The sequence below is a fragment of the Emydura macquarii genome, unplaced genomic scaffold (assembly GCF_026122565.2).
Source record: "Emydura macquarii macquarii isolate MOO-44397 ecotype Brisbane River unplaced genomic scaffold, CSIRO-AGI_Emac_v2 contig_1254, whole genome shotgun sequence".
Lineage (NCBI taxonomy): Eukaryota > Metazoa > Chordata > Testudines > Chelidae > Emydura > Emydura macquarii.
In genome coordinates this window covers 4,068,108-4,085,849 of record NW_027131391.1, presented here as the reverse complement: position 1 = coordinate 4,085,849, position 17,742 = coordinate 4,068,108, and the positions used below count along the sequence as shown (strand labels likewise).

Here is a 17,742-nt window from a genome sequence, read left to right as displayed (position 1 = left end):
GGGGATCTATTACAAAAAATGCTAGGCAAAGATTAACTAAAGTCAACTTTCTGATTGCATTATCTATTTTATAAAAAGACACCCCTTTTTTGCAAAAGAAGTGGAATTAATTTCTCTAGAGCCAGATTCTTCCACCCTTACTCACACTGAGAAATATATTACTCTGCAAGTAGTTCCTGTGGATTTCAGTATGACTACTCTCGAGAAGTATCTTACTCTATCAGAAACCCTACAGAAATCAGCAGGGCCACTCGCAGAGTAAGGTATTATTCAGTGTGAGTAAGGACTGAAGGACCTGGCCCATAACAAACATAAAGGCCACCCCTGTTCTCTAACCAGCCAGAGGGGTTAGCAGCTGAACACAGACTAGGTAACTGCTTACACCTTTGTGTGCTTCGCCTGAGAATACAAAAAAGAGCTGCCTCTTTAATGTACTAATTAAAATCCCGAAACACTAATGGGATTAGAAGGCAGGATTCAGTGGTTGCCTACTGAAAATCATTAAGTGCTATTATACTAAATTAACCTCCACTGTTCTCCAAGCAGCTTTTGGGAGCCCGTCCCCATCGCTCTGCATCAATGTGATGAGCCCCCACCAGGATGCTGGAGAGATGGAGTGCTCGTAATATTGGTTCTCTCTTTCCTCTATTCATTTACCTTAATAAACTCCTTGGCCTGTGGGGATCTGCCTCTTGCTAGTCACTGCAGAGGAGGACTCATGTCACACTAATTGTAAATTAAAGTAGCATGACCTAATGTGTCTGAGCACCAATAGGAAGTGGGAAAGCAGAGAGATTAAGCAAGAAGGAAACAGCATGCCAGGGGCTGAGGCCCGTCTGCAATTAGCTGCTGGAAATGGATGATTACATTCCACACTGATTTCTCCCAAGTGGGTGCCATCAATCCATCAGTAGAAGGTACTGAGATCACCTGGAATGTTTCATTACAAAAAGGGAAGATTTATGAAGAAGGAAGCAGCAATGCTCTCTAGCCACAGCTGGCCTCCAAGCAGGTCTATGAGATTGAGTTAATTCATTATTCACTGGGGGCACCATTTACAGTTCCAGGGATAATCCACCAGGTGCGAGAACAAGCGACAGCAAAGCAAACAAAGATTTTCAAAGTTTGTGATGGGGTAGGACAGGACGCTTGAGAAGCTGCTGAACATTTATAAGGGAATTACAGGGAAGAGCTTCGCTAGCTAGCAGCGCAGTTCCTGGGGATGGGCCATGGTACAGTGCTGGTCTGTAGTCCAGCCACTCCATAATTGTACAGTTCCCGCTCACTTTCAGGATGTGACTTACAGTTTCCCCACTTTAAATGACACTGCAGCTTATTCAAACTCCCTGCCTACACTAGGCATGACAATAGCCACTGAAGTAGCTATTCAGCCGCTAACATTTGAGGGTTTGGTTGTTGGATGGGGTTGCCAAAGGAGTTAATATGGTTGGAAGCTCTTAAAACAGGCGTGTGCTGACACAGCCCAAGGTTTAGAGCCATGCCAGTAATTGGTTACAAACCTGGTTAAAAGTTGTAACATGGCTGGTTGGAAGAGATGCAGTTCAGGTGTCCACCTCCAGGTGTGATATGCCATTTCAGGTTCTCTACAGATTGTCAATGTCATCCGGGAAAAAAAGATGGGGTAAATTAGGGCCTGGTATTGTTTGTATAAAAAATCCAAAGCAAAACAAGCTTTCATGATAGCTAGATAGCAGGTAGCTGTGGCTTCGCAGCTCACCTGTAGGGAACACCCCTCTGTCAAAACAAATGTCCCAGCCTAAAACATAGCGCTGAAAACCTCCGCATCTTTGGCCAAGTAGTTTTTATCATTTGTAGAACAAATATTGCTCTGCAGCCGGGAGAGCACACCAAGAGTCCACTTAGCTTACTCCACTGACAAGCTACACATGCACAGGATAGAAGTGCAACACTGAGTCCTTTGTCTGAGAAAGGATATTACAAATGAACCAGGGGCGAAACAATGGTGACATTAAATAGACCATGCTGACTGAGAGGAGAATCGTTACTATCAATGTACATACACAGAGGGGACGTGTCTGTATGTATTGGACATGAGGCAGAGAGAAGTCGTTTGCTAGTGATACTAACAGAGACTGGACACTGCAGACTGAGTAACTGATCAGTTCAGAAAACAGCATCTAAATCACTTTCTCTCTATCCCCGGAGGAGAGCGCATGAGGCTCTCATGTCTGTGGTTGTCACGCCGAGGGGCGTCGTGAAACACAGGGCACTTGCATGGGAAGCAGCTGCCTCCCCACCTCACTGCATTTCACCTCCACTCTGCCGTGGAGGATGCTGATATTTAAGAAGAATGCTCTCTCCTCGAGAGCCTGGTCCCTGAACTGGCAGGTTCCTGAGTGCTAGCTGAACAGAGCTGGGCCTGTTCTGGGAATGAAGAGTACCAAGAATCAGTGTGTGGGTCTACTAATCCAGCATCATGCGCAAGCGCTAACCCCACTCAGAAAGGCTCCTGCCCCTCTCAGTGAATAAAACTGACTTTAGGAATGGACTCGCTGGAAACCAAGCACGATGGGTTCCCACTACATGAGCAAAGGTTTATCTCCCTAGATTCAGTTCCAAGAAAGATTCAACTCCTCTCCCCTTTCCATAGGGTCATTGTAACTATGCAGGAGACGCTGCAGTGCTTGCCTGCCACTTGTGGTTAAGCAGCTTACAGGCAGCAAAAGAAGCCAGGGGTCGGAGCTGCAGCTGAGTGTGGGTTTGGCGAGCGACTAACAGAGTAGCAGTGCAACACAGCCACGTCTCATTGGGATAAGTGGGAAGCAGCTGCTTTACGTGCCTACTGCTCACTTGCTAACGGCTGGGGCTGTATTTTGGGATCTCTGCTTCCCACAGGCAGGCTCACTTCAGCTAGAGTGGTGCCTGGGTAACCCTGACCAGCCTGCCCCTTTTACACCATGGCCCCACCCTTCAGACGGGCCCTGTTGCTGTGGTCCTATTGCCACTGAGAGGGAGGGAATGTGGCCCCCTTTGAAACCCGTGCCAACAGCATGCTCCAGAGCGTGCTGGCCGGAGTCAGTGAGAGGTGGGGCCCCCTGCCCTGCGGGACCCAAGCCTGGTGCTGACACAGCCCCTGAGTTCCAGTGAACCAGGGAGTGAGGGCAGGGAGTCTGATGCTGACTAGATGATACACCACAGGAGCATCACAATTTCCACACCACTCAGAGCCCAGGGGACCCAGCACAGCAGCTCCCTCACCCAGCAAATGATACCCATCCTGCGGGGCAGAAGAAAAGACAACCAAGGTGGTCATCAAAATGCCTTAACCATCCCTGCATCGTGGATGATGCGCACGCCCCCAGGGCATTTCTTGCTGGGCAGGCTTTGCCAAACTCCTCTCCCACCTACAAGCCACAAGGACTGTCAATTGTTCCGAATGAACGTTGCAGTCCAGCATGACCATGCACTAATGCATTGCGCGTCAGCTCAGCTGCAGTAGCGACATAAGGCATCAAAAGGTCCCTGAGATCTGAAGGAACTTCTCCTTAATGAGAAAAATCCCAATATGAAATGTGATTCGATCGGGCGGAGGGACAGCTAGCTCTCTTGACAGCTCCTGTGTTGGAACTTTGGACAGGGAAGATAAATAAAAGCTCAGAAAAAGTCAAGAAAGCAAAAGAAGAGATTCAACAGCTACCAGTGCACAAAGAAAACAATTACCTATAATAAATAACACTAAAACAGAAAAATATGCAACAAAAGCTACAGAGAAAGGAGAATAATAAAAGATTCAGAGCTAGTGCTTTAGAAAAGGCTGGAAGAGCAGATTTCCTAGCACAGAGAGAGCAAAGAGCAATTATAGTTCTAATATAATTGTAACAGTGGTTCTTTTTACAATAGTACCTTGATTGGAAGCTCATCTTTGGAGAGGGATCATCTTTTAGTCATGTACAGCACCTAGCACAATGGGGCTCTGAGCCATAACAGGAGCCCTAAGGTGTTACCATAATACAAATTATCAATAATAATAGAATCCACTACAAAGGGGGCTGTTTTCACGGTGTAACCATCAGACACAAAAACCCAGAGCACCTGTAATTCCAGGCTCAAATCTCCACAGGGCAGACTTAGCCCTTCCCATCTGAGGCAGGCAAGTCACATGCTATGGGATTTACTGTGGAAGCCTTTGGAATGCGACATGAAAAATGTAAGACCTGTCTGCTTGATATGAACATGAAAGAAATTAACTGGCAGCGGTCGTAATTTCCCACTCCCTTTTTTATTTTTTAGGGTGCTGAATCCCAACTGGTAGCCACCCTGCTAACCGGTGGTGGCTTGCATTCCATTGCACACAGGGCCCAGATCCTGCATGGGCAGACCCTGGAGCCCCAGTGACTTCCACACGACTTGCTATGGGCGTGAGGGTGAATCCTAACAGAATCAAATGGGCACTGCTTACAGGGACGTTGTCAGCTTCAAAATCATGGCTGAGATTTTCCAAGCTCCCCACAGGATCTGGACACCCTTCAGCAGCTTTGAAAATCTCAGCCCATATTTTACGAGGCAAAGGTCCTGACCCATGTTACTGACACATGGATTATTTGTAAAACCTTTTCCCTCTTTACAGATGTTCTTTACTCTTTGCTCTCTGCTCAGATAGGGCAGCCAGTTTCAATTGCTGCCTCTCACACACTGGCCCAAGGCTGCTGTGTTTGGACTGGAAATATTGCAGGAGGATGGTGAAATCAAAACACCCCTTACTCCCCAGTTCTCTAAACTTTATCTGCTGAACATGTTTTTATTAATCTTAGGGATGATTAAAAATAAGTGGTGGATTTTTTAGGTGCCTAACTGGGAGCTGAACTATTTGGAAAACCTGGCCCCAAGGATGTGTGCTGAGCGCTTCAAAATCTGACTTGAGAAAGGATTCATTTAAAAAGGCTCACTATCAAGTTGAAATCAAGTCATCTGCAAAGAAGAATTAAGAAGTAGTTTCAGGGATACAAGTTTGTGCGAGAGTCCCCTGCCAAATTTTGTAGTTTTCCTTTTTTTAAAACTGTTAAATGGTCTCCTCTGTTGCCATGTGTAAGACCCATACAAAGCAGAGAAAAGCGACTGTCTGACTGCACAGGGAAAACAAGCAACACAGATGCCAGAATTGACACAGGGCTGCAAAATGCACAAAGTAAACAAAGTAAAGAGAGGGGGAAAATTCCCTGCAATCTTTCAACTCCAGTGATCTTAGGTGTCACTTATAATGAGAGAAAACAGGACATTTTCAGAGAAATGTGCGATTTTTGACTGTGTCCCTTTAATGTGAAGAAAAGAGAAATAGAGCAGAAGATCAAACAACAACAAAGTGACATGCAAGAAGAAAAGGAAAGGAACGGGGCACCAGGAGAAGAGCACAGTCTTCATGTATGCCTTGGTACGCACTCTGCAATGCAACCCTTCATTAGATAGATGCTACGCTCTGTGTATGCAGGGCATGAAACACGACACTCTGGCACTGACTGATGAGAGATGGTGCCACATTTGGAGTTAATGAGCTGGCAATCCGATTAATTTATGCGTGTGGGCGCCCGAATTCAGTATCTACAAAGACCTATCAGAAGTGGGTAATGCACTCTGTTTCCATTCATTAGGAATAAACAAGCTCTACTTCAAGAAAAGAAAGAACACAGCTTTGCTTTGAATGATACATTTACCCCGTACCACACAAGCGCCTGCACAGCAATACAGGTGTAAAGCAGAGGCAGGGTAAGAGCAATACATTTTGGGGCCAGATCCAGAAAGCACTGAAGTTTGGGGGAGTTCAGTCCTAGCCCTGTTTCTGGAGTGTCTGTACACTGGATATGGGCCACGCTTAGCGCCTTCCTGGGATTTACCGTTATTGTTAACAACTCACAGACCCAGCCAAAGCCTTCTCCTGAGCTTGGCTCCTCTGAGGTCTTCCCTGCAGGAACCCCGCCCCTGCCCACAGTTCCCTTTTCTTTAGCAAGGCTTTAACCCCTCATGCTCCTTAAAGGGCGCTAATAGGACCCACCTGACCTGACATCAGAGCAAGTCAGAGAAAAAGAAAGCTATCTGCATCCCCACGGAGAGTGGTAGAACCTTCCCGCACTTTCAAGGCCCGTGACTGGCTAAGAACCTTGTAGGATTTAATTACACTTGTTATCCACTCAGATGAGATCAGGATGCAGTACACAATCAGAGAGCCAAACTCTAACGCAGGGTTTTTTACTGCCACCCATTGCCATGTAGCCAAGTGCCTTCCACACACAATCACTAGCCATAGTGAAGTCCCTGGCAGATGTGGGGTCTCTGGCTCGTCCCTGTTCCCTCTCAGACTGCGGGTTTGTATCACAAGGATCCTGCACTAGCTAAAGAGAGGATGATCCATTTCAAACAAAATCCAGGACATGGACGTGCACGATGCAGGACATCGTAACAAAGGCCATGCTAGCAACTCAACAGCAGAGCAGGGCAGTGCTAGGGACTGAAACCTTCCTTCTTCATAAACAGACTTTGAATCCAGTTCCAGCAGCCAGGGGGACAGATGAAATCAAGCGCAATAAGGAAGACAACGGCATTCTTCAGAATAATAGCACCCACTGCTGGCTGCTGATCCGCAGAGCTAAGGAGGCTCGAAGAAATTCGACAAAACTCAGCACTTGAAGGAAAACTGGAAGGGTATAAATAATACCTAGTGCAGACACATGAATAGCTTGGGGGAGTTACAACCTGGAACAACATGGTTTCATCAGCAGTAGCAGCAGCAACTTTCTCAGCAAAAGGGCAGCATCACTGGTGCTGAAGAAGGTATATTTTGCCGCCTGTTTCAAAAGAGCCTGCACACACCACTGGAAAAGGAAGGAGAGCAGCGTGTCACTCTGGGTGAACTCTATTGCTAGCTGAAGAATAATGAGCTCAAAATGCACCTCACTACAGCAAAGACCAATTCTTCCCGCATTCCTGCCAGGATTTCATCTTAAAAACTCTCAGCCAGCCAATGACTTGAAAGATTCTTTGGCAGCTCAGAGGAACGGGCACCCCGTGGACTCTTACATTCCTCTCAATAACCAAGAATGCCCTGGGTATTCACTAGCTAAGCTTACAGACTGTCCATTGAAAGCTGCAAGGAGGATGCCGCAGCAACGCTAGAGGTTGCTGCACTCCTGGTCTAATGCTGCTTTTAATTATCAGATGAAGAGGAACCAGGGAGCTGGTGTCTGCATCATTCGCAATGCAAGAGTCCACTTTTCAGCATCTAGCGCCTACTGTCATCCTGACTTCATCGTTTCCTGCCTCTGAAGTCTCGTCAGCATCAGAAATTATCAGGCTACAGAGAGCTCTGGAAACAACAGTATTGAGGGAAGAGAAGTTGAGAAGGTTCTTTACAAAGGTTTTTGTTTCTTTTTTTTAATAAATAAACCCAAGTTTTACACTTGGCCTGGAACAACATCATTTCTCTCTTTCTCACACACACGTGCACACACACACACACGCACACACACACACCTAGCACTTAAAACAGAGCTAGTTCCATGAACCCCATTTTACAGATGGGCAAATAGAGACACCGGGATGTTAAGGGAGTTGCCCAAAGTCACAGAAGTGCACCTGCAAGGATGCACAGGGCTTTATAAAGATCAAAGACACCAGACCCAGCTCAGAAGGGGAGGAGCAGAGGTCAGGTGATTAACTGCCACCTTCGCAGGTCCCCCCCCCCCCAGATTCTGGAGTTGGCTGGGGACTGATCCAGTGCCCAGCATAAGCTAAAGGAGATAATGGTCTCTCTAACCAATGTTCAGTTTCCCCTTCCCCAAAGGTGGGACCAAATATCATAAGAAAGCCCATAAACGCCAGTCCTTGCCTTGGCCAGAAAGATCATTAGTTCTGATGCACCTATTCCACCTCTCCGCACCCCCAAGGGGTGAGACACACTGCCTCAGCAGCAACCTTTTCCAGCATGGAAGGAACCCAACCCTGGCTCTCTCGTAGCATTTCCACTGGTCAGAATCCAGCATCCAAATTAACTCATCACCACTCCAGCTGCAACACACAACACAGCACACACCATTGCCTTTGCGCCTAAGGACCAGATCAGGTTTAATAGGCCGGGGGCTCAGGATCTCTGTAGCAAGGGAGGTCTTACATTCAGTGTCAGGCACGTGGTGCTGACAGGTGCTGGAGAGAGGCTGGATGGAGTGTGCACAGCTCTCACAAACTGCTGCAACAGAGAGCAACAGCAAGCACCCCTTCTGCTTTTCTAGCACCTTTCATCCATGGATCTCAAAGTGCTTCACAAACATTCAGTTCCTCAACACTTCTGTGGGGTAGGCATCTCTGCCATTTTATAGAGAGGGGAACTGAGGCTCGGGGCGTTGACTGACTCACCCAGGGCTATTCCGTGCCCGAACCAGCAGCAGAACCCAGAATCCTGGGATACCAGCGTTCTAGCTATTGAACCGCACTCACTCAGAGCCACTCATGGGGGGGTGTACACGACCCCGCCTTGTCCTTGCCTCCCCGCACTGCTCAGCCTGCCAGGCACCACCGCAAAGCTCACTTACTTGGGTGTGTGCGACTCATCCACTCGATGGCCCAGCTGGAACTCATGGGATTTGCTCCGGTGCAAAGAGGTGAAACCGGGGATGAGGTGAATCAGTTTCCGGGACGACGGGGGCGGCGTCCCCGGCGGTTTCAGCTTGTTTCTCCGCCTGACTGGCGGTGTGCCGGGAGGAGTCATGGTGGTGACTATGTTAGGGGTCCGTGGGGGTGTGTGAACCGTGTGCCGCTGCCGGGGAGATGGTGGCAGGGAGCGGTGGCCAGATTCCAGCGGGGGGCACAGCCCTGGATAGCCCTCCACAGTCAGTCTGTCCACGTGGGCGTACGCCGGTCCGTGGGCCGAACCCGGGTGACAGAAGTGCTGCATGCACTTGGACTGCACTTTGGGGCTCTGGGAAAGGTGCGTTCTAATCCACTGCACCGATTCGGGCTGACACACGGGGTTGTTCTCCTTCCCCGTTTCTGTCGTAGGCCACTGGATGGTCCAGTCTTGCTTAGAAAGGCTGCCTCCTGAGGTAACAAACAAACGTCGCAATGAAATAAGACACAGCTGGCATTAAACACACGTTTCCAATTACTGGGGATTTTCAGGGGTGCTGACCAGCCACAACTCCAGCTGATGCCAGCAAGAGCCGCAGGTGCTCTGCATCCCTGAAAATCAGGCCTCCACGTATAGGATCTTGGTCCTTGTTTACAAAACCCTAACGGGCCAGGACCTGGCTGACACACCAGCCTGTCTCTCAGCCGTGCCCCAGCTGCCTTCTACCAGCGCACTGCGACTGACAAACCCAGAGGCAGGGAACAAGGTTCCACCAGAGAATTGACTAGACCCACATCTTAACACCTTCTGAGTTTGGTGCAAAGACTTTTTCAGAAAGAACAGAGACAGGTTCCCTCTTCACCCCTCAGACCCTGCAGAGGGAGGCCAGCCTCCCAGGACATGGCTTCCTACATACAGCCTGCCCAGACAACGCTGTCATGAGCACTGTGTTAGTCTTCTGCCCCTCTCCCTTTAAAGGGCATATTCCATCCCAAAGAACCCCCGAGTACTTTACTGTACCTGCAGGAATCACGGACACCGAAATGCAGCTGTCTCTGGGGTGGGAAACCAAGGGCAACTATCACAGAACAGATTTTTTGGAGAGATGGGGGTCAACTTTGTCCAGAGTCTTAGGACTGAATGGGCCCTAGAGAAAGAACTGCCTTGGCTCTCTCCTGCCCATCCCACTCCCAGAAGCCTGTCCCTCCACGGCAGGGGTTTTCAGTGGAGGCAGCACAGGGAAAGCTTGTACAGCTGCTCTCTGGGCCCTAAAACTGCAGTCCCCAGGGCTGCCCATCTGGCACCTTTCAGCAATGCTAAATGGACACGAAAATATGTCAAATTGATTCCTGAGGCAGCTTTGGGCCAGCACCCCCGCCTGCAGAACAAGCGCCCCGAGACCAAGTGGACAGCCACCTTGGGACACTATGTGACAAGTTCATCACTATCACTGAGACGGAAAAGGCTCCGTGAGACTCCCACGTGCAAAACGGGGCTGTTTTCACTTTAATCCCTGTACAGCCCGGTGCTACGCACGCACTTCACCACCAATGTGCAGCAGGATGGTGATTGGATCACATCCTCCTCCCTCCAGAGAAGCCAACGTGACCCTCTCTCTCCGCAGGAATTCTGCTGCGGGTCACCACTCCTTACGACTGGCATCACGATAGCACCTGGATGCCCCAGTCAGGGATCAGAGCCCCATTGCGCTGGGTGCTGTACACACACAAAATGAAGAGTCTGTCCCTGCCCCCCAGGGCTCACAATCTAAGCAGGTAGGACAGACAAAGGGTGGAAGAAAGGGAGGATTTTCCCCATCTGTAAAATGGGGATGGAAGGCAGGAAGCGGTTAAGGGACTTAGCCAAAGTAACACATGGGGTCTACGGCAGGGCCGAAATTGAACTCAGTGACTCAAATGTATCCATCAGTTTTAAAAAGAAACAGACACTAGAGAACAGCCACAGAGATTCACGGGAAGGGCTGAGGTGATGGCTTAGTGCAAACGCGCACAATAGCTACACTGCCTCAAAGGGTTCTCCCAGCTCTCTCGCTTTTAAGCCTCACATGGCATCTAGGTTTTTTATTTCTGCCTAGTCTAGTGTCTCTCCCTCCATCTCTCCCCTCTCCTCCCAGCTCACACTCTTCTGGCCTTCCCTTCCCTCTGCTTCTTTGTCCGCTCACACCTCCAAGTGCTGCCGAATGGACGCCATCTTTCTCAAGTACCGCCGAGGCTCTGAGAATAAGAGGCGAGATCTATTCCTGCCAATTGGCTGACAAGTGACAGCACCGCTTTCTCTCCCCGCCCAGCCAATTCTCACTTTCACACAAACACACACACATGCTGTGCACTTCAAGTTCTGCAGTTTGGGAGGGAAGGGGGGGATAAATAAAAGAAGCCACACTTAATTAATGCAAGTGCCCCCTAGCACAAGGATGGGTACACCCCTGTCTGCAGTGATGCTGGAGCAGTGTCATGAAGCAGATCCTCTCCTCTAATAAAACCTGAATAAAAACGTATTCTTCTATTTTAAAAAGGGCGATTTTCCCCCTCCCCCACTTTCTTTGGCTATTATTTGCCCATCTTTTTCATGGGAATCATTTTATTTCAAGCACTTTTGAGAACAAAAAAAAAGGAAGAATGGGCTTTGGAAATAAGAGGTATAGGATTTGATTAAAAAGAGCTTCCAGGAGGGGGGGTTCTTCTGAATTGTTCAGCTAAGGCAAGAGAAAAAAAAAAGTTCTTGTCAAAGGGAGAGATGGGGGGAGGGGGTCGGGAAGTCTGTCTTCAGATTAAAATTTAGTGGGTGAGTGAAAGTCAGATTTTGAGGAGCTGGTGTGAACATCAGAAGCAGTCTGTAGCCCTCAAGTCCCACTTACTGTTTCACTATGATTGGTGCAGAGAAGCTTTCTAAGAGTTCAGTGGCTTCTTTAGAGGAATGTCTGTTCAAACAAAACCAAGTCGAAACCCCAGTTTAATTCAGAACATCTTTTGCAGCATCTGTTGCAGAATACAGAGGCGGCTCCTTACTGGGGACACGCGCATACCCTAGGGTTCCCTCTGGCTCCCAGGTTGGCTAACAAAGCTAGTGTCACCACGCAGAGTCTGCTAACAAACCAGCCCGCACCCAGCAATGGTGTAAGGGGCTGTGGATGTCTTTGGGTTATTCACAAAACCTATATGGTTGAGAACAAACAGAGAACAATTAGAATCTCGTTTCCTTTTCACTTCCTAAGCAGCCAGGCTGGCCAACGCGGCTCCTTTGTGGTGGCTGAAGAAATCTTCACACCCCCACATGCCACAGCTCTACAGCATTGTCATGGCAAACGCTCTCTGGGAGGGAATGGCACAGCTGCACATCCACCAGTCGCACCCCTCTCCTTCCCAGGGCCCATCACCCTGAGCGCTGTGTTCTGGGAGCTTGTCCAGAGGTCTATGGCACGCAGGGTCCCCATGCACCTACTCCGCCCTGCACAAAGCACATGCTCACCGTGACGCGTTCCTCAGAGGATCGGAAACGGGCTGAATCCAAAGCCCGCTGACATCAGTGGCAATTCTTTCCACAGGCTTCAACAGGCTTTGGATCAGGCCTAGATTCCCAGGGCTATTTCTGAAGGAGGAAGTGGTGACGTGCAGATAGGACCCAGAGAACAGAAAAGACCTAAAGACAGTACACAGCAGCACCAAACAACAATCACACTCTTTAGGTGACACATCACTCACTTGGTACATTATAACTTGATGGAAATGAGCCTGTTCAGGCCTAGAAACACATGCCTCAGCAGTGAAATTCACAGCCACGTGGACACGTCTGATATGACTGGGAAGATTTCCAAATGAGAAGCACAGGGGGGTGGAAATAGCACCCAGAATGGGACGGGGTCATCTGATAAACCAACGCAGCAGAGGAGATGAAGGCAACAGGTAGAGAAGGGAAGGAAATAGTCTCGTTAAATAGAGCCGGAGAAAATAAAATGGGGAAGAGACTATGTCAATACGGAAGCAAATGCAGGAGTGAAGCAGAGGATGAAAACTCCACCTACACCACAGCCAAGCTGTGCTTTGTAGGTTTTGCTTGAACTGAGATTAAAGGGCCAGACCTTTAGCCGATGGAAATGGTTGCAGTTCGTATTGACTTCAATGAGGCTGTATGCACAGGGTGGGCAACGTAGGTGACCACCCAGGGTGCTGTAGCCAGGGGGGCACGGTCAGTGCTTAATCTGTGCCAGGGCTTGCCAAGGCTGAGTTCCGGCACCTCTGGGCTTGGCAGTTCATAGCCCGGCACCCCTGGGCTTTGCTGCATCAGTTACAAAAGTAAAAATATTGCTCGAGCCCCGGCACCTCTTTCATTACAAATGAAGCACTGGGCGCTGTGGTCAAGAGGCAAGGAGTAGGGCGGGCCTGGGGTGTGAGGCTGTGGAAGGGACATTGGGAGGGATGGGGACCCTGAGAAGGCAGTGGGGGCCGGGGGTATGGGTGGGGAGGCAGCAGGGCCGGGAGACTAGGTGGGGAGGTCTGGGGGAGGTAGCGGGGACCGGGGGGATGGGATGGGATGGGGTGGGGTGGGGGCCAGCTCAGAGATTTCAGTTCTAATGAGAGGTCACAAGAGTCCAAAGTGTGAGTGCATCTAGCCCAGCCCTCTTCCAGTGCAGGGCTCTTCCCTGCTAAATCCTCCTTAGCGTTTTGTCTAGTCTAATTTCTAATGTCTTGAGCAATGGAGCTTCCGCCACTTCCCTTGGGAGACTATTGCACAGCCTAATGCAGCAGATAAATGACTCCGATATTACAGTGATGAGCATGGTAGCAATGATTAGATTAGATTCAGTTCTTCAGTGTTTTTCTCCTCTAATGGCAAGTCTCTAAGGGACAAACCCAGGATGGCAGTGTGCAGGCTGCACTGGAGATCACCATGGGAGCTGGTGGGAACACATCCCCATCCCAGGCTACATAGCAGGACAGCTACTGCTGAAGCCTCAGAGCTGGAACAGCCTGCCCCAGCCAGTGCGCTCCCCCTTCCTGGGGGAGAACCAGCCAGTGGATCCAGCTGCCTATTACTCTCCCACCCTATGCCCGATGCTGCTGCAACATCCCCTTGTGCAAATGGAACACCAGCCAAGCTAAGCACCACAAAATGAGGAGAACAACAAGGACCCCAGGGTGAGGTCTCTGCATTTTGCCCCTCACCAACAGTGCAGACAGCTGAGGGAATGGGGTTGGGGGGAGGGTTTGATCCCAAGAAACTTCATCTTGCAGAAGAACGGATCTGGAGGAAAGCAGCTGGAGTCTGTGTGAGTTTACAAAAGAACCATTTCTCCTCCCTGGTACCACGCTAGCATGGTGTGAAGGAGGCATTCACTGAACAGGCAGGGAGAGCCTCCATCCTAGGCTCTAGCAAGTTATTTAAAGTTAAGAACCACGCCCCTGTGCTGGGCTCTGCTCCTCTCTCCTGTTCTACCAGCTCACAGACCCTGAACCAGCCAGTACCAAGGCTTAGCACCTTGCATTCTCAAGGCCTGCTTTGCAGCCAGCTGGAGCTGGGAGGAGGAGTTGGAGAGCACAGGGGACATAGAGGGGTTGCTTAGATGGAGGAGTTTTTGCAGGTATGTGGGTAAGGAGCTATCAGGATAACAGCCTGTTGGAGGCCCAGGGATTTGAACTGTGACACTGTGCAGCCATTATGTAAATCCTTGCACTCCTGCCAATTATTAATGTCGCTCAGCCAATCAGAGCACAGAGATTTGCGTGGGGTAAGGTGAGTGAGAAAGCCACACAAGTGTGATGTAAATCAGAACACTCACTCCACTAGCCAATTGCGTGACTGGGAGAGGACCATGCAGCTGTGGGCCAGGAACAGCCTATCGGCATGCCAGAGCTCTCACTAGCGAGGACAATTCCTGCCCTAGATACCAGTAACGATCACTAGACAATCAGTGATGACCAACACTTCCTAGACATCAGAGTAGACTGGTCCCAGGGTCTAGCACCGCAAGACCACAACTGGTGGACCAGCCTAAGACACTGGACAAGTAAAGGCTCCAATATTTCATTGCCAAAACCCATGGAAAGATGCCGTGGCACTCCTCTTGGGTCGGATTTGGTTAAATGGGGAGTACATTTTACGGCAGGAAAAATTATTTCCCCAAACTATTAAATTCAAAACCATTTTATTCCATCACTTATGGGCTTTTTTGGATATTATTAATGTTCTAAGGGAGGGTGGGTCTGGCTGGGAAGGGAAAGAGCAAACACAAGATAGGGGCACATAGACACAATATAAACTCTCAATCCTGCAATTGGATTGGCATAAGCAGGCTCAGCTTCCCATCTGGGTTATCAGAACTGGGCCTATTGCATTGATCCACTATTACATACAACACAGAGTAACTAAAGATATGTTTTATAGAGGCAACACATTATGCCACACACACAGTAGGTGGTGGAGATATCTTTGTAATCAAATGCAGAGCCAGTCAATAAACTCCATTTATTGCTCCTTCACCTGAACTCTGCCCACTAATCTAACACCACTCCAAACATCTGAGTAGATCCAGCCACCGTTTTTCATTTTAAAAATACCTGACAGAAACATTTCTCACCACCATCACCACCACCCCAGAGGACACTGGCTTGAGGTCCAGGCCTAGCTACACATTCAGTCCTGTACCAGTCCCGGGTTAATGGTCCAATCTCTCCAAACTCATTAGCATTAAGAGCTGTGGGGAAGTTACTCAGCTTCCAATGGGATGCACAGCATTTGCTTCTAGCCCTGGTAGGTGCCAAGGGAAAGGACCTTAAAATCACAGTGGAAGAGCTATTTTGAATAATTTTTTAAGGTTTCCAAAATTTATCATGTGGTGTTTTCCTCTCTTTCAGCATCCTGTAAAGTTGGATTGATGGTATCTATGGCAACCTGGCTTTTCAGACAGAGGGATAAAAAAAAATACCAGTAACCTTTTATATATAGAGAGAGCTGTACAGAACTCAAAGGAAAAAAATACTAGAGATATTGTAGCGTGTACTATACAAATGCCAGTATGTGTTCGGTGCATGCCACATATTCCACTTCAGTAATACGGCCAGCCCAAACTCAGGCTGATAAAACCAAATTGATGGGGTTCTCACAACAAATTTTTGGGTGGCCTCAGAGTGCGACCAACTCTTGCTGGTGGCTGCTCTGACAATTTTTCCTAAAATACTTAATTAACTTTAGGAAAAACAAATCAATATGCACATTTACATGTCCAAATCATTGCAATTTATTTATGGAGGATTTTTGGGTTTGTTTTTTTTTTGCAAATTCAATAATAAAAATAATGAATAGTTGTCTCTATTCTTTATTGGACCTAAACAGAATAGAAACAAAAGTAAGGTGTTCTGCATGTCTTTTGTTGTTGTTGTTTTGTTTGCCTTTTTTTTTTTTTTTGTAAAGACTTTCTAGCTTGAAAGTCTGCTGCTGTGAAAAGTGATATTTGCATGATTGTTAATATCATTGTTCACAGAAGGGACTGACTAGCTAGCTGGGAGGCACAGAAAAGCGATATTAACAAACATACAATATCACTTTTCACAGCAGATTTAGTCAGCTCTGGCAAGTGGGGGGACAAATTAAGCCCTGGATGGGGAGTTGGGTAGGGAGGCAGCATAGGCCAGGAGCGATGGATGGGGGGCCAGAGGAGGCAGCATGGGCCAGGGACAACGAGCGGTGAGGGAGCAGGGGAGGCAGCGGGGGCCAGAGGTGAAGGAGGGAGAGATGGTGAGCCTGGGGCTGGAGCACAAAGCCCCATAGCTGGATCCTCCTTGGGATGGAGCCTGCTGTCGCGCAGCCAGAGCCCAGGGATGGAGGAGGCAGCTGGGCCCAGGCGACAGGCAGGGAGCCTGGGGCTGGAGCCCATGGATGGAGCCCGGGGCCCCATGGCTAGACACCAGGAGACGAGGCTTGCCGCCACATGGCTGAAGCCCAGGGCCAGAGGAGGCAGCAGGGGCCAGGGGCGATGAGGGGAGCGGTGAGCCCAGGGCTGGGGGACAGAGCCCGAAGCCCCACAACCAGAGCCTGCCATCCACCACCTCAGGGCTGAAGCCAGAAGCTCGAGCCCCACCCAAGAAAGTGGGTGGGGAAGGGGAACTCACACCGGCTGCCTGTTCCTCTGGTGTTTCTGGCTCCAAAGGGGGGCTGGGGCCAACCCCTGCTGGCAGCCCCAGGGGAGGGACCACTGCTCCCCCCACCTTACCAATCACTGCCCAGAAGGCTGTGGCCACAAGAAAAGCCCCTGGTGGCCACATTTGAGAAACGCTGCCCTAATTAGACCACTCTGTCAGGTGTTCACTCATCTGCCCTTCCTCCCTTCCATCATCAGTTCTAGTCAAATGCTTCTTCTTCACCCCACCTCACCTCACCCCAAGGAAGACGAGATACTTGGAGGTAAGTGTGACAGCTGTGGCAATTTTCTGCCCTGTCTTTGGGAGAACTTACTGTATCAAGCTTATGTACCGTTGTGACCCAGGGACTGTATGTAATTCCACAGCCCTCCAGGAACTGAGAACAATGGGGGGGATGAGTAGGTAAATTCACTGTAACACCTCCAGAGAGATACCACCACCTGGAGAGATTCACAAATCCTAGTTCAAACTGGATTCTCCCCCAACGAATAGATAAAGAAGGGACTTCTGGCTAAACAGCCTGAGTTTAAACTGACTCAGTCAGAGCCGTCGTTCTGATCCAGCAAACGGTCAGCACCCTCAGTCCAAAAAGGGCCCCCAACCCTTCCTGAGAAAGGTTGCAAGGACTTCGGTCTACTGAGGCCCCATAAGAGTGATGGGAGACCTCTGCTAAGCTTTTAGCATGTCCATAGGAACGTAGACTGCTCTTGATGTTTGCTTTGTAATGCTTTCAGCCTCTGTCAGGGCCCGTAACATGGGATGTTTCATCCAGTGGTTGGAGCCAGGAGTAGATTCTGAGTCATGGTCATGTCAAGGCTCAAAGCCAGAGTCAGCAACTGGGGTCAAGGTAAGGAAGCAGGTGTGGATTGTGGTAGGGAGCAGAAACCAGGCAAGGCAGCAGGGACTTGGTCTGAGAGATCTGAGCAGCAACAGACCTAGCAACTAGTTGCTCAGACAAGGGTTGGGACAAGAACAGGAAGCTTTATACCTTGT

At 49.2% G+C, this 17,742-nt stretch overlaps 1 protein-coding gene across 1 annotated transcript in view; it reads right to left on the bottom strand.

Annotated features, from left to right (window-relative positions):
• KSR2 (kinase suppressor of ras 2) overlaps positions 1 to 17,742 on the bottom strand; it is a 242,708-nt gene that overhangs the window by 157,951 nt on the left and 67,015 nt on the right. The window contains exon 4 of the mRNA XM_067550125.1: positions 8,559 to 9,063. Within this exon, the coding sequence (XP_067406226.1) occupies positions 8,559 to 9,063 (505 nt within the window). The remainder of the gene's footprint in view (positions 1 to 8,558; positions 9,064 to 17,742) is intronic.